General features: G+C 46.9%; 2 protein-coding genes across 2 annotated transcripts; one reads left to right on the forward strand and one right to left on the reverse strand.

Annotated features, from left to right (window-relative positions):
- Positions 5093 to 5449, reverse strand: LOC110432735 (probable trehalose-phosphate phosphatase H). The gene has a single exon (XM_021453527.1). It carries the CDS (start codon positions 5447 to 5449, stop codon positions 5093 to 5095), a length of 357 nt encoding a protein of 118 aa, XP_021309202.1.
- LOC8065370 (alpha-amylase isozyme 2A) lies at positions 14639 to 18312 on the forward strand. The gene is made up of 4 exons (XM_021452853.1): positions 14639 to 14752; positions 14895 to 15842; positions 16544 to 16791; positions 16914 to 18312. The coding sequence occupies exons 1-4, from the start codon at positions 14666 to 14668 to the stop codon at positions 18181 to 18183; spliced, it is 2553 nt and encodes an 850-aa protein (XP_021308528.1). The 5' UTR covers positions 14639 to 14665; the 3' UTR covers positions 18184 to 18312.

Genomic DNA, 24151 nt, shown 5'->3' on the forward strand with positions numbered 1-24151 from the left:
GCTACTAAGGGGTAGCCCAACTGATGTGCATAACGAGAATATCCGTACGCCAGTCGAGGCCTTCAACTCGACGCCCTACCCAGTCATACGCGTGGTCCTCGACGACCATGGCCTCGAATACAGAAAGAGCGTCCTACGAATCAACCAGGGCTCGAGCGCCGGCTACCGTCGAATACAGAAACAGGTTTGAACGAATCGGGAGGCGTCGAGCGCAAGGACGCCGCCTGACGCGGGCATTGGAACCAGGGCATTTAATGCACCTGCCGTATTCCCACCTAAACCGTCGGTCACGGGAAGCGTGATTGGGAACAGGCATCCATCCCGTCGTTCTTTATGCAGCCTTCCCCACCAAATAAGCCAGAGCGTGGCAGGTTGCAGGGAATGGGTCGAGATGTCTAATCAAGATCCCCCTCGAGACGCCCAAGGTCAGCGCTCTAGCTATCCAGGCGTTATACGGCACCAGACCCTCGAGTATGCATGTTTCCTTCCTAAGGAAGGGTCGGGCGTCGACTGACAACACTTCAACCGCTCCGACGTAGCTGCTATCACGACGTACAAGCGTGCGACGTATGAACCAGTCCAGGATGGCGCACAGAGCGGGATACAGGGGCACGCGTAATCATCATCAAGCTACCAAGACAAGATGGCTCGAGACCACGCCGGTACGGAAGCCTCGAGTAGGTCAACGCGCCATACCTCTATTGATCCCTACTCTGACTCCTATACATGTACCCTAGGCCCCTCCTTGGAGCTATAAAAGGGGAGGCCTGGGAGCGGATACGGGGGACGCGAGACAACACAACGCACAAGCCATACGTAGTAGAGCGAACTCACTCCATCTCCATTCATACCCCGCTTGTATTCACCCCTGTACAAGCACTTAGGTGCAGAATAATACAAACTCTCCTCCCCCGCTGGACGTAGGGCCTTCTCTTGCCCGAACCAGGATAAATCTTTGTGTCTTTTTGCATCACCATCTGGGAAAGGGAGCACGCATACAAGTTTTACTAGTTGGTGTGACCCCCCGGGGGGAAAACACCGACACTATCCATGAGAGAATAGCCAAAAACATTATCCTATCCCTGTTATTCCCTGTGAAATAAATGCTCGAGATATTTTGGTTACTACCACTTGCTACATTATTCCAGGAGGGTGAGTGCTCTGAAAAAAATGAATACGAGGAAATAAAAAGGGGCAAGTGCCCGGAACCTCAAAGTAAAGAAAAAGTGAGACAAGAGGTAAAAATGGACAAGTGTCCGACAGTAAAGTTAGGGGTACAAGATACCCACCTGAGAGAAAAGAAAAAAGAAAATATAAAGCATCTCATTCTACTCAAAAAGCTTCAAAGTGCAAGAAAGGTATGTATCCCCTCAAAAGAGCAAAAATAGAATTAGACTTTCACCATTGTTTTCACCATAATCACCACACACCATTCATTCACCACACATGCACATCTAGATATTGACTTATTGACTTGTTTCTCTGGATCCATGGTTTGACTATGCAATAAATGTCTTGTAAGTATGTATACTTTATCTCCCACCTATGAGCTCTAGATATCAAAGCCTTATTAGAGTAGAATGAGAGAGAAGGCAATGTCACTATGCCTCATACCACAAATACTACATACTTGGAGAGAATGCATATACCATCACTGCTTGGTAAGGATCCAGAAATACCACAAAAGAATTGAGATAGTCATACAAGGAATCTCTGAGTTTTATTTTGAAAATCTACAAAAACTCCAGAGCTATAGTTGATCAAAGAACAAGAGACATGATGCTTGACTTGACCATTCTATCTTTTAACTGCTCAAGACATAAGTGACGGTTGCAAGCCCCATGGTGAAAGGTAAAATGAGTAAGTTTTAAGTCTTAACAGTTTACTCTAACTCAGAGATAAGACCTTGTTTGAAAGCATGTGTACCGTCAACTTTCTAAGGCATTGCAGCAATTTCTGATCCATCACTAAGTCTATCCTTGCTCAGGGACGAGCAAGAGGTAAGCTTGGGGGAGTTTGTTGACGGTCCTTAAGTATCAAATTTAATCATCAAATAAACAAATAAAAGGATCCAAATGCAACCAATACAGAGACTTAGGGTTTTATCTGACAGAATTCCTTGAGTTTTGTTGTTTGTCTATTTCTGTAGGGGGTTATCAGGAAATATGGAGGAAAGGCCCGCACGTCGGGTTTACATAGAGATATTAATGTGTGCGGCAATTTTCTATCATCTAGAAGACTCCAGAAGCCACGGGAACGAACAGGAGGCCGAGCGGGCCCGGGGGCAGGGCGTGCGCCCTCCCCCTAAGGCGCTCGCCCTGCTACAGGAACCAATCAGGCTCCGCCTCGAGGATTATGCTCCACCGCCTTTGAGGATCAAAGAAAACCGTGCGATTAAGATCGGTTTGATCCAACGACCCACATTCATTTGAGGGGGCTATATAAGCAGGGCCCCTGGCCCCTAGAGGAGACATCCCTATTCATTATTCATAGATAGAGCAAAAGCTAGGGTTTGGAGATGAGAGCTCTCCTCTCTTCTCTAAACTAGAGTAGATCTAGATAGTAGCGAGATGGAGAGCGAGGGAGGATTGGAGGATAGGCCAGCCTGTCGGTTCTTTCTCCAGTTGTACTTCGCCATGATCAAGCTCTAATCAAGCTTGCTCATGGGATGACTCTCGTAATCTATTTCTATTTCATTATGCAATTACTATCCATGTATGTTCTGGTTCACAACTCTTTTGAGTACTTTTAATCTATCGGACCCTATAGGTTAGAGTTGTAGTATAGGTGTAAGCGTGGTGCTTAGACCTAGATTACTTGTGGATATCCCCTATCTAGCCGGATCGTGTGGTAGGCCATGTAGGTGACAGCTACGTTGGTCCTCTGTAGTCCACCTCCCGTTAGCAGGACTGGTAGGGTTTATCGGCCTATGGATAAGCATCCTTTCCGGTGTATTCTTATCACGTGGTTCATCCCAGACATAGACATACCCCTTTGAAGTAGAGAAACCCTAGTTATCCTCTCTATTCTCCTACCATCGCCTATATACTAGATTGCTCTACTCTCTATTCCCCTATTATCACCCATTGTTATCTTACCTTTAATATTGTTCTTATTCAATTCTACCATCTCTCCTATTTACATCTACCTATCTATCTAGGTTAAGTTAGAGCGTAGATCAGTTCTCCCATTTCCCTGTGGATACGATAAAACCTTTAACCAGGTAAAAATAAAATATACATATATATTTCCTTTTATCCTTTGCCTTATCTCTGCTATTCTTTCTTCATATCTAATCCTTGATCTCTGGTCTATCATGAATTCAAACATGTCTATCTATGAATTTCATAGACCTACGTGCACACATCTCGAACCACCAAAATCTTCAAAGCCTATCATAGCATCTAGTTTTGAGATAGATCCCGAATACATAGAATTTGTTCAAAAACAACCTTTCTCAGGAGAAGGTGAAGAAAACCCATACACAACTAAGAGAGTTTTATCGAGTCTATGACCTCCTTCGCATAGAAGGCATGTCCGATGAGACCCTTAAATGGAATCTCTTTCTGTTCTCTTTAACAGGAAAAGCTAGACATTGGTATAAACTTAAAGTAGGGAGTGTTCATGGAGATTGGAAGGAGTTATATAATAGTTTTCTTTTAAAATATTTTCCAATCTCCAAAGTGGTGGAACTTTGGCGTGAGATTACTTCTTTTAGACAACTGGAAGAAGAATCTCTTGGCAAATCATGGGACCGCTTTATTAACCTTACTCTCACTGGCCCAAAGCTTTCTATTCCAGAAGAAGTTCTTCTAATTCACTTTTTGAGGGCCTTAGTAGGGAAAATAAGCAAACCTTGAATACAGCCTCTAGAGGATCCTTCTATCACCTACCTGCTAGTGAAGCTAGGGATTTAATTGATTCATTGAGTGTAAAGTTTCCTAGCATTTATATCCCTGAGAAAGAGAAAGAACCCGTTCCTAAACAAGAAGAAGAAGTTTCTATAGCCAGGTCACAACCACTTCAATCCCAAACTTTAGCTATCGATCCTAAACCATCAATACCTCAAAATTCTCCAAGGGAGGAAGGAATTCCGATCTTAAATCTTTCAGATACTGATGGTTTAGACGGGCGCCACCTCCTGGCTGGCGGGCGCCACTTGGCAGCGTGCCAAGCTTAGTCACCGGGATCGCGGGTCGATGCGGCGATCCTCATTCCCGGGAACGTCGTCCCAAATCACGGAATGGGAACGCGCCGGGACGGCTGCCGGAACACCGGCGGAACTTGACCCCGCCGCCCGCGGGAACTCAACCGCGCCACCGTGGGGAACTCGACCGCGCCGCCGCGGGAACCGAAGGCCAAGTGCCGCATTGGGAAGAACAAGAAGTCACGCGGCGCGTCTGCTGCATCGAGGCAAGGTGAGGGAGGCGAAGCGCAAGCAGTCAGTAGCCCCCATTAATCAAGCGGTGAGTCGGTTGATATACTCCTGCACTTCTCCGTCTCCCTCGTCCCTCTTATCTGCTCCAGTTTCCACTTTCCAGTACCCAGTCCCTAGTCCCTACACTTCTCCCTCTCATCTGTAATGGCGTTCGGATCGGGGTCTAGGAAGCGTAGGCGGTCCGAGGATGATGAAGACATACACGTCAAGGCCGATGGTGAAGACATAGACGCCGGTGAGGAAGGGGTCATCGAACTCAACGATGAAAAGAAAGAACAAGCTCAAGCAGCTGGTAAGATAAATCCTCTCATCGCTGAAAGTACTATGCTTGGAGGAGAAAAGGAAAGAATGAGAGGCTTTTACCTGTATGCCATTATAAAATATTGACCAAACCAGGAAGCCACTAAAAAGTTGTTTCGTACCGCTGTGCCCAACTTCATCTTTGGCTATACCCGTATGCCATTCCGTCCATTTTGAAGCCTAACAGCAGTTAAGTGGCCTGGCAGTAGACTTTAATACCCCTAGGCTACTTGGTCCGAACAAAATTTTAATGTCCCAGTGCCATTGACCGCGACGGGCTCCAACTTTTCCCCTCCATCACCGGCCACCCTCGAGGCCTCCACCTCTCCACTGCTCCTCCTCGCCATTCTCCTCCTACCCACGCTCACGGCGGCGGCGTCGCGCCGAGTACTTGCAGAACCCAGGGAACCTGGACACGAGGATCTCGGCGCCCTGCTCTTGCGCGCGTAGCACCCGGAACGCGTCCTCGTCGGTGCGGTCGTCGCCGACGTAGATGAGGAAGACGTCTTTGTCGGCGGCGTTGGCGAAGCTGAGGGCGGTGAGGAGGAACTCGAGCGCCTTGCCCTTGTCCCAACGGATCATGGGGCGGACCTCGAGCACCTTGCGGCCCTGCGTGAGGCACAGGCCCGGGTAGTCTCTGAGCACGGCGTGGACCTGCTCGAAGAGCGGCGCCCAGGCTGCCTCCTCCACGCACCGGAAGTGCACCCGCATACCCGCCGAGGGTACTTGCAGCTGCCGCAGTACCGGGAGGATGGGTCATTGTCGAAGGCGTCGTAGCAGGCCTATGCCAGCTCGCCGTACTGGATCAGCTCCGACCGCAGCCGTAGATCTCGCGCCACCACCTGCGCAACTCCTCGTCGTGCAGCTGGTGGTGCTTCTTCCCCGCGCCACGGCGCCGTGCGGTGGCATCATTGTCTTCTTCCTCCTCCTCTTCGTCTTCTTCCAGCAGAACATCATTGCGGTGGTACTAGCCTCGCAGGAGCACGTCGAGCCCCAGGCGCTCCTCGGCCTCTTCGCCTGCCCCGGCGGCGGCGGCCGCTACGTGGTCGCCGAGATCCTGCTGCTCATCGGCAGCGACACAGCCACCCTCCGCTACTACTACTCCCATGACTGGAAGGGCAAGAAAGACATTGTGCTATCCGGGACCCACGTGTCAGAGCCCTTAAATGGAAGAAAACAAACGGAATGAGGACGGAATGGCATACGAGTATAGCCGAAGATGAAGTTGGGCACATCGGTGCGAAACATCTTTTTAGTGGCCTCCTGGTTTGGTCAATCTTTTGTAATGGCATATAGGTAAAAGCCTCAAAGAATGATGGTGGAACAAAGCATTGGAGATGCAACCATTGCAAGAAGGCATTCAAAAGTACCTTAACTAGGGTTCGTGTTCATCTTCTTGGTGCTCAACTAGACAAGAAACCACAGATTCAACGTTGTCCTATTCTCCTAAATGATGCAGCCAAGACCTGGGAATTACGGGATAAGGTAGATAGTCTTTTTCTGTACATAATAGATAGTACCTGTTGTTAGAATCAGAGTTTCAGACTTCAGAGATGTATTTTTTTCGTTGGTGTTAACAGGTTAAAGAAGCTGAACCATCTTCAGAATCAGTGCAGCAGAAAGGGAGGCTGTTGAACAATTCATTAGCACAAGCCTTTGGTGCAGCAAAGGGATGCTGTTGATTTGAAAATAATCCAGTTCATTGCAGCTAACAGTATCTCTTTCAACGTCTTAAGAATCCCTCATTATTCTGAGATGGTTACAGCTATAAATAATGCTCCAAAGGGATATAAAGGTCCTGGCAGTGAGAAGGCCAGAACCACTCTCTTAGATGCACTCAAGAGGAATGTAGAAAATGATTTATCAACAGTGAGAGATACTTGGTAAGTTTTAAGTTTTCAATTCTTTTACAAGCTACTGATATATTTTCTAACTATCAATCTCTTATCTTTTTTTAATAAAAGTTAGGTTAACACAAGGAGTCTCTGTTGTGTCTGATGGATGGACTAATTTTAAAGGCCAACCACTGTTAAATGTGCTTGCCTCAAATAGAGTCGGTTCATGCTTCTTATATGCAGAAGATTTCTCTGGAATTGAAAAAACTAGTGAAGCAATTGCTGAGTTTTTACTGAAAGCCATTGAAGAAATTGGACCCAAAAATGTCATTCAAGTGGTGACCGACAATGCATCAAACTGTAAAGCCGCAGGCAGGGAAATTCAGAAAGTAAGATCATTTGATTTGTTGTTTGTTTCTTACTTTCCCATATAAGCACATCTTTGTCAGAAAGTAAGAGTTTTGAAACATCTTTTTCAGGTTCATGAGCACATCTTTTGGAGTCCATGTGTAGTGCACACCTTGAATCTCATATTCAAGGATTTTGCGAGCAAATTCCCATGGATGGAAGATACCTACAAGGCGGGTAAAGCTATTGTCAACTTTTTCCAGAGCCATTGTCATTGTCTAGCCATGTTCAGAAATAATTCTCGTTTGGACCTACTGAAGGTGGCAAAAACTCGATTTGCCAGCCATCACATTTTATTGGAAAGGCTCCGTACGGTGAGAGATGGGCTTACCACCACTGTAGTAACCAGACAATGGAAAGATTGGGTGAAAACCTGCAGTAGTGATCAGCAGCAACAAGCAAAGGCCATTGTTGATACAATCAATGATGAAAACTTTTGGAATGAGGTTGACAACATCCTTGCCTTCATAGAGCCTATATACTCAGTATTGAGGTTCAGTGATGGAGAAGGTCCAAAAATGGGAGAAATATATGAGAGAATGGACAACATGGTTGGAGAGATCAAAGACATCATGACCCAGGTGACAACCCTCACAAGTTGGACTATCCAGAGGTCGAAGAAATAATTATGGACTGTAACACCCGATTTTAAGAACAAAATCAGATATGCACCATATGTGAGTTTTAGAAGACAAACCTCACATATAGCTACAAATAAGGGGTAATATCAAAGGACAATGCATAAGTTATATAGCTTGGGTAATGAATTAGAAACAACCTTGGGCAGCAAACACGGAAGAGAACTCCAAACTTCGGGTGTTAACGTCACTCTACAGGATCCAACTGACTGGTTGATCACAAGCCCAATACTTCTCCTGAGGTGTGGGGGAGATAGCAAGAGTGAGTCCAAGACGAACTCCGCAAGTATAACAACTAGATTGTATAGATCCCACAATCTCATGATCAATGTGACATAAATAATATAGAGCATTAAACAATAATCAATGAGTTTCTTAACACAAGATTCATCACCCTTAATGTAAGAGTTCCCAAGGCCGCTCGTGACCGTGAGCACGGCTAGTATACCAGTTTTTTTTTTAACACTCTGCAGAGGTTGTACATCTTTACCCATGAGTAATGATTTACCCTTTCGCCTGAGGTGATCAGCCTCGTAACCCACTGCCAAGGTAGGTCGGCAGGGATCACTATGAAGTCTTTCAAAGGTTCGTCTAACAAGTTAGGGCCGCTTGGTTTCGTTAGTCAGTCCGTGTGATTCTACCACTCGCAGGGAATCCACGGTCTGCTATCCCCCATTTGCGCCACACGGGTAACCTCTAACAAGCTAGAAAAATTACTCATACTTGACTAAAGCCAGAGCCATTATAGCCCTCATGGTTGCACTTTCATCCCGGTTATCACTTACGAATAAATCCTCAAGTTGCTAAAAAGTCATTATTATCATTTGTTGCTTTATATCGATCTAGTCACAAGATCATGGTCATAGAATTAAAACCCAAATGCTATACTTGCCTTGAATCCAATTGCTCCTGCTGGTCCTGCTGATCTTACTTGCTTCCAAGGCTCTGATCTTGATTACCGAAGTAAAGCTCACCGACTAGACTCGATCATCGATCATCAACACACAACAATCGGAGACAGACATACACGAAGCAAACAATCCTTTAATTAGAACAGTACACCAGCAGTAAATAAATGTAAATAAAAGTTTTCCAAAATCATCTACACGCTGCTACGATCATGTCAACGAGAAACTCACGGAAAACGGAGTTACGACGCGAAAGTTATGCTTTAACGGGATTTCAACAGCAGTTTACGGACTTGTAATTAACTAGGGAATCTAACAGTGGTGAATCTAGCCAACAAAGGTACCAACGCGAAGCTTATGAAATTATAAAACTAACGCAACTTGAACGGATCGAATCGGAGCTAAATCGGAGAAGATATGAATTTTCTAACATTTTCTTTAGAAAAGTAATTAATTAAATAGGGTCACGAAATTAAAATGTTTAAAATTGGTGAAACAAGGTTACTAACATGTAGATCTCACGAAAACGAATCTAACGCAATTTGAATGAGTCAAATCGGAGTTAAAACAAATATTTGATGGCCAAACCAAACTCAGTGGCAAATCTGTAAATTTCGAAAAGCGTATTTTGATCTAAACCGAGACGAAGTACGTGTTTGAAATCAGAAAACGTATTCCTAAAGGGCGTTTTAGGACCGCGGGTTGTAATATAGAAAACCAGGGGGTCTCTTTAGGAAAACTGCCAGCCGAAGGGGTATCATCCGTTTCTGGCCATCGATCTCGCGATGGACGGCCACGATTAGAAGAAGGGGGAAGAGAGAGAGGGGTCGGCCGCCGGAGGGGAGGAGGGAGACGGCGGCGCAGCCATTGCTGCCGCGCTGAGCTCACCGGCGAAGGCCGTTCAGGCGCTATGGTGCGAGGTTTTCAAATCCGAGAGCACCGGAAGAGAGATAAGGAGATGGCGAGTCCATCCCTGACCCTTGCGTGGCCGGGGGCGAGCCCGCGTGGCTCGCGTCATGGCCGGCGGCCATGGACCTCTGCGGTGCGCGTGGCCAGGGCGCTAGGAAGCCCCAAAATGCTCGGGAATTGGACCGGGAGAGAGCGGAAGGGGAGGGGAGCTCACCAGCGCGAAGAACTGGGTCAGAGGAGGCTCGGTTTGGCCCGTTGGCGCTCGGTGAATCGCGGCGGCGCTCCGGCGACGGCTCTCGGCGCTTGCGCACGGAAACTGAGGTGGAGAGGAGCGGAATGAAGAGTGGGAGCAGCGGGACTGGCTTGGGCGCGTCCAAAAGGCAAGACACGGGGGGAGGGGAAATGGGAGCGTGGGAGCGGGGGGCGCGGCATGCGGCCGGCAGTTCGACTGCAGAGAGAGAGAGGGGAGGAGGCGGTTGCGGGAGGAGAGGGGAGAAGCTGACAATCGGGCCCCACGCGTCAGAGAGAGGAGGGAGGAAAGGAGGGTGGCTGCTGGCTGGGCCTGGCCCAAGAAGAAGCAAGGGGCGCGGGTGGGGGTTTCTGGGCCAAAGGCCGAAAGGGAGGGGGAAATTCCAACTTCCATTTATTTTTTTTTATACCAAATTTTCCAAATACATTTTCCAATTGAATTTTTGAGTAATTTGACACTTTATTTTTAAAACAATCATCACAATAAAATGCACCAGCATGTATGCATCAAAATAAGTTTCTAACCTTATTTAAATTTTAACTTCCCAAAAATTATTATTATTATTTTTTTCCTATATTTTAATGCTCACAAAATTGACTATAAAAATCAAATTCAACTATTTAAAAAGAAGCAATTTTTAGGATGTTACATGGACCGCTGGGAGAAGATGAATATTCCTCTTCACAGTCTGGCATTTGCTCTCAATCCAAAATAGTATGATCAGAGGTATATTGAAAAGCCAGCTCCTTGGGGTTTTGTAAGAAAGGCACCAAACAAAGATCCAGATGTCATGAAAGGAGTGTTAGAAGCTATTAAAAAAATAGGAGATGATGCAAGTGAGCAGAAGATCCTCCGTGAGCAATTCACTCATTTTATTTCCAAGAAGGGAATGTATGCACTGTCCTCTGTGAAACAAGATGCATACAACATGGATGCAATTGATTGGTGGGAAACTTATGGCTCTGAAACTCCAGATCTAGCAACAATCGCAATAAAAATTTTGTCTCAACCCATCAGTAGCTCATCAGCAGAAAGGATTTGGAGCACTTATGAATATGTCCACAGTGCAAAGAGGAACAAACTGAATGCTAAGAATGCAGATAAGCTTGTCTATATTTACTCCAATTTGCGCCTTCTGTCAAGAGCCACTGAGAGTTACAAAAAAGGGCCACATTCTAAGTGGGACATAGATCCCAGCGATTCAACCATCTAAGAACTGAAAGGTAGAATAGAACTCAATTTGTGTGTAGCTGAATGCATATTCACTCTCTTGTCTTTAATTGTATCAGTATGTCAGTGAGATTTAAGTTCAGTTGATGAAATGTTAATCATGTGCTTGTGATCTTGTTCTTGTATCAGGACGTCAGCTGGAATCAGGAGGAGTTCATCAGGAGTTCAAGTCACTAAGGAGTCCATCGGTGATCAGTCTTCAGTCATGGCTCATGGATCATGCTGCTAGTTTTTTTCTAGCTATGAGTATTAGACAATTAAGTCAGTTAATTCCATATGTTATGTATGAACTAAGAGTATGTCGTTGTGACCTGTCAGCCAAGATATTTGGTTAATTTTTATTTGAAGTATAATTTCAAACAGTATCGATCCATACAACATGGGTTACGCGTCCCTCGTTCCTTCTCGTCGTTCCGGGAACGTCGTCCCAAATTAACTTGGATCACGGTCCATGTTAATTTGGAACGTGCTGAAGCTGTATACTCGCCGTTCCGAATAGTATTAAAAATTGGCGTACCACGTTCCTTGTCCCCGTTCCTCGACCCGATCGACCCGGGAACGCGGTGACTAAGGTGCCAAGTATGCCAGGTGTCTCCGTTCTAGTTGAATTCGCCTTGTTTTGCCTTGAAAATACCTGTTCTGCCCCTGCACTCACAATCCTCCATGTACAAGTGAAACCAAGTGAAATATGACATAAAACATCATGCATATGTTGATTTTGACCACTTATTTGATGTTATGTTGATGGCAAAAAGGTGTGTTAAGGGCTATCAACAGTTTTCTTAACTTTGAAACTTGATCGATGTGCATCAGAAACACGGCGCTAAGCTGCCTTCTGTATAGGGGGCACATGCACCCTAAAAAATTGCAAAAAATATGAGTTTGATTAGAATTTCACCATATATATATATCCCGTATAAGACGTCTATGTATCCACAATGCAAGTACACCATCTTCTAATTTTTTGTAGCTTCGCCTCTTTCTCTCCTGCAGGTGTTGGTAACATCAACCAATGACACATTCCAATCTCTTCAGCTGATTCAATGTTTTATTTGTTATCCACTCCAACAAAGTTCTGAAATCGTCATGGCATGTATGAACCTCGACCGATTTAGTTGTGCTCTTCTATGTGTTTTTCATTCAGATCATGCTGGCGAACCCAAGTAGCGAGATTATGAAGAAGACAGTCCCAAGGTGTTGTAGCAGATCGGCGACGAGTGGATCTTCCCAATGGTGGGCGAGGTGGTGGCATCATGCGGCTAGGTGCTGCACTCGCACAAGCCGGGGATGGTCAAGGACAGCGCCATGGCCCTTGAGAGCATGGTCTGACCGAGGACCATCAACCATGTGTACCCTCAACTGTGTGTGGTAAGAGTAACTTTCTCTATCTGTAAAAGAATGTAATTATTAAATTTCGAGGAGTCAAACAATTTAAACTTTGACTAAGATTATACGAGAAAGTATTAACACTCATGAAAAAAATAAATACCATTAAATTAGTTATAAAATATATTTTTACTATAAATTTATTTAGAGATATAAATACTGATATCATTTTATACAACTTGTCGATATGAAATCGAAATGAATTATAACTCGACTATTGTACACATGCACCGTCGAGGAAAGGAAATTAGAGAAAGAATCCCACCCGTTTTTTTGTTTGGTGAAGAAAAACCCATCTCGCTATGGTCTTTGTACGTGCAGACGTGCAGTGCGCTCGCATTTTGCTAACCTGAACACTGGTGGCGTGAAAGAGAACACTGAAGTTGTGCTTTGATCTGATATAGCTCATTGTGCATAAATTCAGAGAGTGTAAACAAAACGAGCATGCTAACAGACACGGCGCCACACGACGAGCCGACGAGGCATTGAGATGGAGTTCCATGCTAATCGTAATCGGGACCGTACAGCCGAACAGAGCAGCAGCACTGGGTTGCGGAGATATAAACCGTCTCAATGGCCTCCATGGGCTCCGCCGCGGCCGATAAATGTCAGGTCTTCCTGGACTCCAATGGGCCAGCCCTTGTGTCCCAAACTTTTGCATTGAGAAATCCCCTTATGACTTATATATATATATATATATATATATATATATATATATATATATATATATATATATATATATATATATATATATATATATATACTCCCTCCGTACACGAAAGAGTCAATTTCTAGAGTTGTCCTAAGTCAAACTTTTTAAACTTTGACCAAATTTCTAGAAAAAAATGCTAAGATTTATAGTATCAAATTAGTATTATTAGATTCATCATAGAATATATTTTCATATAATGTGTATTTTATATTATAGATGTTGTTACTCTTTTTTAAAAAGTTTGACTGCCACGGATCCTAGGAATTGATTCTTTCAGGGACGGAGGGAGTATATATATATATATATATATATATATATATATATATATATATATATATACACCACGTCCAAAAACTGCACACATTCTGATGGGTGTGTGGCTAAAAGGATCTACAAACTCGTGCGACTGGGTGATTACACACTGCAGACTATAGATACTGCATCAACAGACTTTCGCTACATGTAAACTGAAGAGGCTAGAAGTATCCTCTTGGCTGATCTGCTGATTGTCCAAATAGAAAGCCATCACCAATTATTTGGTTGTCAACGCATGCATGCAGGAATATCTTAGCTTCCTAGTTCCTCTGTAATTATAAAACCATCAAAGAGTACAGACTCAGTTTAACTACAAAGATCATATATTAGGCACACAGTATAAGCTTGAAAGAAAAGTTGCCTGGCACGTGGTCCTCTCAGCCGGCCTCTCAGGCATATTTTCTTTTATTCGCCCGTCTTTCATTGTATATACCTCTCTATCTGCATAAATGGCCCAGACTTGACGTCAAGCCTCTTTTTTCTCATCTCACCAAACTTGATAGCGTCCCCTAATAGGTTCTCGTAATCAATCGGACTGAACAATAAAGATGTAATTTCCTTAACCCCAAATTCGATCTAAAGCGTAAAAGTGTGATAAAAAATTAGCAGAGTACAAGTACTACAATATCCTTAATTATTTTTGGTTGATCAACGGATAGCAATAATTCTTTTGAGAAGAAAGAATAGTAACAAATCCCTTTTTGATACGGAGGAAAAGATTTTCACCGAGTCGCAATATAACCAAACTTAAACAGAAAAGCTATACAACAACGGTGCATTTTATTTTTAGCAAAGCAGCTTTGGACACTCGATTATTTTGGCCGCGCGCCGCCAAATGCTCGCACCCGCTTGGCATCTTCCCAGCTCCGGCGAGCTTCTTCTTCCCCAACCCCAATGCCGCCCACCAAATTTTGTCCTTACTCTTTTATAGAAAAAAATTATTACTTGTGATTTGTGATTTGTGCCAAAGGCGGGGCGGTGAGCGGCGACATAGAGAGGAAGAAGATGAACAGTACATCCAACAACAGAATGTTGGATAGACTGACTCAACCGAAAATATACTGTCGAGCAAACGACCGTGTCTCATCCTATTCGCTCGTGCTCCAGACTGGTCAAGTGCAACAATTGTTATGTCATTTAAGTAGTGCGTATGTGCAAAATCTGTTCTTAGTCTGCCCATTTCGCATCGCTTTGACCAGCAGAAGTCATTAGCCGCCCCCACCCCACTTGTGAGTTGCGGCTTCCACAAGTTTATACTCCTACTATATATATACATCTATATTTAATATTCTCGATTCAAAGAAGGTAGCTTGCACTTGTTTCTTGTTTCGTAAATATGCGTGTGGGAACAGGTAACTTGATTCTTGTGGTAATCCTGCTGGGCTTGTCGTCCCAAGCTGCACTCAGCCAAATCCTGCTGCAGGTAAAAGCAAAGATTATCAATATTACTTATTATTTAGTAATTCTTCTGTATATATTAATTTGCAATCAATCCCAAAAGATCGAGTTTGCTAGCTAGTACTTGAATTGACTCCGATGATCGATCCATGCGTTGGTAATGGTAGGCCTTCGATTGGGAGTCATGGAACAAGGGAGGATCCGGATGGTACGACTACCTGCAGAGCCAGGTCGACGACATCGCCGCCGCCGGGATCACCCATGTGTGGCTACCACCGCCGTCGCACTCCGTCGACGCGCAGGGTTATCTTCCGGGGCGGCTGTACGACCTGAACGTGTCCCAGTACGGGAACGAGACGCAGCTGAGGGCCCTCATCGCGGCGTTCCACGGTAAGGGCGTCAAGTGCATCGCCGACATCGTCCTCAACCACCGCACGGCGGAGAGCAAGGACGGCCGCGGCGTCTACTGCATCTTCGAGGGCGGCACGCCGGACGGCCGCCTCGACTGGGGCCCCCACATGATCTGCCGCAACGACAGCTACTCCGACGGCACGGGCAACGCCGACACCGGCCTGGACTACGAGCCGGCGCCGGACCTCGACCACCTGAACGACGTCGTCCGGAGCGACCTCACGGGGTGGCTCGAGTGGCTGAAGAGCGACGCCGTCGGCTTCGACGGCTGGCGCCTCGACTTCGCCAACGGCTACTCCCCGGCCGTCGCCGGCGGGTACATCAACAGCACGGCGCCCGACGTCGCGGTGGCGGAGATATGGACGGACTTGGCGTACGAGCAGGACGGGAGGCCGCGCGCCGACCAGGACGCGCACCGGCAGGTCCTCGCGGACTGGGTGGACGCCGTCGGCGGCCCCGCCGCGGCGTTCGACTACACCACCAAGGGCATCCTCCAGGCCGCGCTCAACTACAGCCAGCTGTCGTGGATGAAGGACGCCCAGGGGAGGGCGCCCGGTCTGGTCGGCCTGCGCCCACAGCAGGCCGTCACGTTCGTCGACAACCACGACACCGGTTCAAAGACGCATCAGCTCTGGCCGTTCCCGCCGGCCAACATCTTGCAGGGCTACGCCTACATCCTCACGCATCCAGGGACCCCTTGCATCGTACGTACTTTTAGTATATATACTTTTTACTCTTCTATCTCTATATATCGATCTATCAATGTTTATTTTTTTTTAAAGAGAATCAACTCTGCTTTTAAGAAAGCACAACGTAACATGTTCGCTGGGGTTACCGGCCACATTACAATTCACGGCTATATCAGCCAAAAACAGGAAGGTAAAGACGACATGTAGAGCACAACGAAACCAAAGCTGTTAAATCTCGAAGACATCAGTAGCAATGGAAATTTTGGGTTTAAAGTTCTTCAGCCAGCGTCTAATTGCCTCCAGCACCTGCCACACGCGCTCCTTGTCTTTCTCCTTCAAAAGGATACTCCATCTCTGCAAAAATGATATCGCCATATATATCACATCATGGCATTTTAATAAAAGTTTTCTCAAATATCATCTTGTTCCGCGTAATCCATAACGCCCAGACAAAACCCGCGAAGAAAAACATCATCAACCGCTTAGGTAGAGGCTCCGTGCCATGTAACCAGGTCACAGACATATCTTCTATGGATCTAGGTAAAAAATCTAGTTCAAAGATATCCTGTAAAACCTCCCAAACTAACCGAGGCAAGTGACAACTAAATAACATATGATTGATGGTTTCAACAGTGTCACAAACACAGCAATTTATATCACCCTTCCAACCTCTATCTATCAATGTTTATGTATAGGAGCATATTCTTACATTGCAGTTTTACGACCATTTCTTCGATCCGAGCATGAAAGACCAGATCACTACGATGATGAAGATAAGGACGCGGAACAAGATTGGGCCGGCCAGCAAGTTGCGGATTCTCCTCGCTGAAAACGACGCATACGTCGCGGAGATCGACGGCAGTGTGCTAACCAAGGTCGGACCTAGGTATGATGTCAGCAAGTACGTTCCTGACGGGTTCCTGGTGACCACCAGTGGAAGCGATTTCGCAATATGGGAGAACAGGTACGTGCCTGCAGCCTGCTCTCACGATTGCCAGGTCGATCAACTGTGTAGTATGATGTTATTGGTAGTTGAATTATTGCCACATCGACATGTTGTATGTTCATCATCTTCATTTCGATCAGCTCCGTTGTGCAAATGAACACACCGCCACCGTCAACGTCAACAACAAGGTCGCGGAGGTGGGTGACGCCAGTCGTCGCCACGGTTGCGCCGCTCTCGGCCTTGCTCGCCTGCGGTGCGGCAGTGATGCTCCTGTTCCGGCGACAAAAGAGGAGGAGCAGGCAGCGGCGTCTGCCGGGCAGTGTCGACGCAACTGGTGATCACTCCGATGACGAGGAAGACGACGACGACCGTGACCAAGCAGATTTCGAAAAAGGGGTGGTCGGGCCTAGAAGGTACCACTACCGCGAGCTGGCGGCGGCGACCGGCAACTTCGACGAGGAGAACAAGCTCGGGAGTGGCGGCTTCGGCCCTGTCTACCGCGGCTACCTCGCGGCGCAGGACCGCCACGTCGCCGTCAAGGTGCTCTCGCCGGAGACCTCCACACAGGGCCGCAGGCAGTTCGAGGCCGAGGTCCGGATCATCAGCCAGCTGCGGCACCGCAACCTCGTCCAGCTCGTCGGCTGGTGCGAGAGCCGCCGCAACCGCAGGGGCGGCCTCCTGCTCGTCTACGAGCTCGTCGCGGAGGGCAGCCTTGACCAGCACCTCTACGGCGTCGCGGAGCGCCTCCTGGCGTGGCCGGAGAGGTACAGGATCGCGGCGGGGCTCGGCGCCGCGCTGGCGTACCTGCACGAGGAGTGGGAGCAGTGCGTGGTGCACGGCGACGTCAAGCCCAGCAACGTCATGCTGGACTCCTCGCACACCGCCAAGCTCGGCGACTTCGGCCTGGCGAGGCTCCTCGACCACGGCGTCGTGCCGCGCACCACCAGGGTCGTGATGGGTACCATGGGCTACATGGATCCGGACCTGGTGACCACGCACAAGCCCAGCAGGGCCTCCGACGTGTACAGCTTCGGCGTCGTGCTGCTGGAGGTCGCCTGCGGCAGGCCGGCCACGGAGGAGATGCCCGACGGGGAGACGCTGGCGCTACCGGAGTGGGTGTGGGAGCTCTACGACCGCGGCGCCGTGCTGGAGGCCGCCGACGGTAGGCTGGACGGTCAGTTCGACGTGTGGGAGATGGAGCGCATGCTGGTAGTAGGGCTCTGGTGCTCGCATCCGGTGCCCAGGGAGCGCCCGTCCATCGTGCACGCTCTGAACGTGCTGCAGTCCCGGGACGCCACCCTGCCGGCTCTCCCGACGAACGTGCATCGTGGCGCCGCGGCGCCAACAGCTGGGTTCAGTGCGTACGTTCACTCTATGTCGTCCGTCGGTAGCGTTGGAGAACCATGCTGATATGATACTAGTGCCACCCAGGATCTAAAAGTATATAGGGTCTGTTTTGGTTGCCTGGCTCCCTTCTAGTCTGTCTAGGAATATTAAGACTGTCTCCAGCAAGTCAAGATAGAGTTATTTGATTGCCTACACTGTCTAAAACGCGTGGCTGGCAACTACCTAAGCTTGACTAGTATCTAGTGTGTTTGATTGATTGGTTTAGCTTGGATGGAGTCACCTCTTTTTTAAGAAAGTAAGTTACCACCTTTAAGACAAGTAACAGAGGTGCGAGAAAGACGGTAGGATAGGTGATGAGCTGAGACACACATTCTAACAATCTGCAAAAGAGGGGCACATCCAAAAGCAACCTCCCTGTCTGTAACAAACTAGGCAAAGAAGGGTTTAGGAGAAAAAAATAGATTGCTAACGAACACTGATAAATAGGCAAAAGCCTGCATCAGGCAAAAATCTTTGCTTCAAAACCAGAGAAGGCCAGGAGTGCAAGCATCTAATGCTTAATTATCACTGTAATCAGATCACGTGCCCAATGGAGGATGCAAGCAACTTGCCCCTAAACTCATCGTGATTATCACTTAACCTGAGATGATTCAGTAAAGCCCCTTAAACTGTAAGTTTGCAAGTACCCCAAGTACCCTACTCTTGAGCTCTCTACCTCCTACTCTGATCCGAGTTAAACTCTGAAGCTTTTAAGCAATGTTGTAGCACTCATGTAGCTCCAGAACACGATGCAATTGCTTTAGATTTTTGATAATTGGATCGGGAGATGGAGATGGGAGAAGATGGCTCTTTCAGTTGATTTTTGGGTGTTTTTGAAACACCATCAGGCTCCCGGCCAACCGTGTGTCAGAGGCTACGAAAAATCTGCCCCATGCCTGCTTTCTCTTACCTGTCAGGCCAGATGGATGTGTAGTCCTAGCTGGCCTAGCTGCACCAAATCTAGATTCATACTTGTCATACAGTGCATGCAACTCAAATTTAACCTCAACAAGATAAGCAATGTAACTGATATTGTTACACTAAGAAAGCAAGTCAAGCACATTTTACAAACCTCTGATCTTAGCCCTTGGGTCCAGAACAAATACAAAAGAATATAACAAAGGTATTTTTTCCAGTACTTAAGAAATTTAGTCTTCATTGGCACAGCAACATCACCAAACTGGTTATTATTTTCATAATTTACCAGGTGGGTAGCAATCTCAAGAATGTGATGCAGTACTAGTGGACTAGTGGGGTAGTACACACCAGAAAGTGCAACAGTTGAATCATAGAACAATTCAAGAAACTCCAACACCTTTTCAGCAATGTACCAGTGTTGTTCATTCAAGAGTGCATATCCAGATTGAGAGTTGATGAAAGCAGAAAAGACAAATCTTTATGGCATCACATGTTTAAGCATAAGATAGGTGGAGTTCCATCTAACATCCATGTCCAAACAGAATTTACGAGGTCTGATATCCTTAGCAAGACAGTAGTTCTTGAATTGAGCAACGCGATGATTAGATGAATTTAGAAAATTAATTGCAGTTCTAAAAACTTCTATGTAAGTTTTAAGTCTTTTCAAGCCAGATTTGACAATCAAATTAATTATGTAGCAAGCACGCGCTGATGCACAACATGATATATTTTTTTAGCAGACAAACAAGACTTACAGAGCTTGCAAACAGCAAAACAACAATCCTCACCATCAACAGTATCATGAACTTCATCATAGTGTTCCCACACAGGAGATCTACGCTTACTGTTGCTGGCCGATGATGCCAGAAAAGCAGCGTCGCTAAGAGCAGGGGCAGTAGGAGCAAGAGCACCAGGCGCTGCCACTGCAGGTGCAGGAGCGCTGGGTGCTTCCACTACAGGAGTGTCAGACGCTGCCACTGCAGGAGCGCCGAGCGCGGCAACTGCAGGAGCACCACGGCCTCGGCCAGCAGCATTGCCGCTGCCACTGCTGAAAGCCCAAGTTTGGTTTTGGTAATTAATGACACCAAGTTGCTAATGCCTTGTGTTTAAGTGTTTTGAGTTAGGCATAGCAACACATGTGATGAAGGTGCATGGTGGCATGGAAAGGTGGCCACATGATCACAAAGGGATGAAGCATGAAGTGAAGATCATGGCGATAGACGAGGAGCAAAGTTATCAAGGCAAAGGTATAATCATAGGGTTTTACTTTTGCCGGTCTAAGATGAGTAGAGAAGTGATTGACCGGGTTTAGGATAGATAGCCGACTATCAAGAGGGGAAATCACGGTCTTCTCTCGAATCAAGTGCTACTAGGTCCATATCTTGAGCATATGCATTAGGATCTAGTAAAGTGCTAACTTAACTCCTTTGGTGAAATGTTTGTGAAAAGCTAACACACATGCACTTTGGTGGACACTTGTTGGTGTTAGCACATTTACAAACAAGGTGGAGTTCCTATGGTTGAGAGGGGTGTGGGTTCCTCTCTCCCTCCCGCCGAGCTTGCGAGGCAGTATTCGGCGCTTTTGAGAAAAATAAGTGTATATTTTCTATTGCGCCGGTGGGAAATTTGGAGAAGTCACAGGAGTGGTTTTCACTAAGAAACACTCACCAGACGCTGAGTGCGGAGGCACCGGACGCTGGCCTCAGAGTCCGGTGTGCTTGACCCTGGTAGGGTTGAGCACCGGACGCACTCTGAGAGCGTCCGGTGGTTAGCGTCCGGTGTGAGGGCGTTTTGCAACCCTCCCTGTGTTTAAGTCCGGTGAGCACCGGACGCTCACGGTGCGTCCGGTGGCTCACGTCCGGTGACCCTGCAGTTTTGCCGAACTCTCTGCGCATGAGTCCGATGTGGACCTGCAGAGCGTCCGGTGTGTTGCAGGTAGCCGTTAGAAACTGACACGCGGGAACCAAGTAGGACACGTGGTCATTGCCTAAGCCCCGGACGCTGGGGGTCGAGCGTCCAGTGATCACTTAGTAGCGTCCGGTGCCCCCGTTTTCAGCCTAGTGAAAACAACCAACGGCTAGTTTCTTTGAGGGGGCTTATAAATAGGAAGTGGCCGGCTTTGGGAGGTCAACCTTGCACATTTGATTACTTGAGACATACATTGAGCTAGAGAACACTCCCTTCACTCATCTCCTTGCATGATTGCTAATCTTTGTGAGATTGAGTGAGATTCAAGTGCTTTGCATTGAGAGTTGCATCTAGTGGCACTTGATTCTTGAGTTTGCTGTGGATTTCTTCTTACTCTTGGGTGTTTCCCGACGCCCTAGACGGCTTGGAGTAGTGGTGGTGTTGAGCTCGTGATTGGAGATTGTTTCGAGCCTCACCAAGTGATTTGTGAGGGGTTCTTGAGCCTTCCCCGCGGGAGATCGCAATTGGCTACTCTAGTGGATTGCTCGTGACTTAGAGGATCCCCATCTTGTGAGTGGATGTGCGACGCTCGCTGAGGGTTTGGCTTTGGATTGCCAATTAGCTCGTGATCCATCAAGTGGGTGTATCGCCACAACGAGAACTAGCTTGCCGGGAAGCAAGTGAACCTCGGTAAAAAATCTTGTGTCATCTCTTGCCGAGGATTCTCTTGTGATTGTGAGTGATTGATTGGATATATCTCTACTCTACAATTTTGGTATAACAATCACTCTCCACTCCTTTACTTATTTGTATACCTTGCTAGTTGTTTAGCTTGTTTAGTTTAGTCTTCTTGTTTTTAGGAGTGTAACTAGCCTTCTCTTGTTGTTGTGCTTTCGTGTTTAGCCTTGTACTAGTTTATATAGGTGGCTTGCATAGCTTAGTTGAGCTAGTGCTAGAATTGCTTCGCCATTTGTTTTACTAACTCACTTGCTTAGTGAAGTTTGTAGAAATTTTAATAGGCTATTCACCCCCCCTCTAGCCATTTGGACCTTTCAACTGCCACGGCCACGGCCACAGGTGCGACCGCGGCCAGCACTAGTCGTAGCAGAAGCACGACTAGCACCAAAGGTAGCCGATGGCACTGCACCGAACAAAAGGTCAGCAACATCTGTCATGTCGTCGTCGTCTTCTCCGGGCAACCCACAGCCCCTGAGCTCATCGGCCAAGGTTGGCAAGTACGAGTAGCCGTCCTCACCATCATTGTTCGCCATGGCCACCACAGCGTCTCCTTCACCTCCCGGCACCGTTCCTCAACGCCTCCGGCGGCACCGGCTTGACGCCGATGACCTGCGAACAGAGAAGAAGAATAGGGTTAGATGGATCTAGGGTTTAGGTGGAGAAGGATAAGAAGAAGACGAGCGGCGGAGACGAGGTGCTTACCTGCTCGGAGACGGAGCCCGGCGCTGGAGAAATGGAGAAGAAGAGTGGTGGATAGCTAGAGATGAAGGTCGGTGATGAAGAAATAGAGCAGACGAGTGGCGGAGACGGGGAAGAGTGGAAGACGAACGAGGATCTTGTAGATCTGGAGGTGGAGACCTCGCCGGAGTGCATGAAGACGGCTGGTGCCCGGTGGGGAGCGACGGTGTAGGCGGATATTAGGGTTTGGGGCAGGGGGCAGCAGCGGCGCGGGCGGGGAGGCCGAGAGGGGGAGCGGCGCCGAATGGGATTAGGGTTAGGGCACCCCCTCCCCTTGGCTTATATACTGGCCTAGGCCGCTAACGGGCCGGCCGTTGTTAGCGGGCCGGGCTGTGCCGCTCGCCATGTCGAGGCATCGGCCCAGGCACGGCCTGCTACGTGCCACGGACCGGCACGCGCCCGTTTCCCACCGTGTCGGGCCGTGCTCGGACCAGGCCAAATTATCGTGCCTCGGGCCCACGGGCTGCATGCACATCTTTAAGAACAATTGCTGCGCATAGACAAAACGATGTGGCAATCCATTTCCAGCTGGCCAGGGCAAGGAGTGGTCGGTGGCTGAGTTGGATCTGGCTAAATGGTCCATTTGGAGAATTAAACAACTCTAAGGTGGTTTTGTGGAGCCTAGTCCGATTGTTGGCCACCCAACCAAACACACTCATATGTACTGGAGGAGACTCGTTCTCCTTTTATTTTCATGTGCATATAACTATTTTTTAAAAACTTCAATGGCTATAAACTTTTGTATTGAGGATTTAACAATGGCTCTATATTTTCAACAGTGGTAGGAGTGACTCGAGCCCTGGCTGTCCTAGTGCTAGAACCGCCTCTATCTCTGTCACTTAGGTAGGGATGAAAATAGATAGAAAAAATCCCATCCAATTCTAACCCTTTTTCTACTTTTGTCCCGTCGGTTTTCATATTTATGAAATCTCCTTTCTATAAATACGAAAATGGAAGATTGTGTTTTCTACCTACTTTTATGGATCTTGTTTTCATCAGGGAAGAACTGATATTTATCATGTTTTTCATTTATTCACCTAACAATTATCAGCCTTTATGTTATGTTAGTAACCCTACTAATCGTCAATTATGCATGTTAATGTGTTAACGCAGTATGTAGGTAAATATGTCCATATGTGTTTATTGATGTGTGACTTTATACATGCATAACTTATTTTTCTGGCTTTTTGGTCGTATCTATTTATTTCTGCATGCCTGAATATACCGATCCCATTTCTAATCCAAGCTTTTGTGAACCCAATCCTGTTTATGAGAGACGATTTTTCAAACTCGTTTTCATCCCTTCTCATCCCTACACTTAGGGCAGCTATGACGTGAAATCCATTTTTCCTCCACTAATTTAAGGTGCGTATGGTAGAACTTTGGGTGCAACCAAAACAGAGTGTTCTTGCTTCTATTGTGGAATAACTTTTCTTGCTTCTAGATTTTTTACAAAAAAAATATTTGGTAAAACAACATTTCACGTAGTCATGGTACATAAAAATGGTGAGGCCTTCATAACATCCTTCTTGTCTTTTTTTATTTTGTTTTCTATTTTCTTCCTTTATCTATTTCTCCTTTAATAACTTTAGTTTTTTTATTTTTCTCCCATCCATCCTGTGTGTCTCGTCCATTTACTACTCGCATGTGACCTGTCCTACTGCCGTGCTCCTACACCTCCTCACTGTTG

This window comes from Sorghum bicolor, chromosome 2 (genome assembly GCF_000003195.3).
Source record: "Sorghum bicolor cultivar BTx623 chromosome 2, Sorghum_bicolor_NCBIv3, whole genome shotgun sequence".
Lineage (NCBI taxonomy): Eukaryota > Viridiplantae > Streptophyta > Magnoliopsida > Poales > Poaceae > Sorghum > Sorghum bicolor.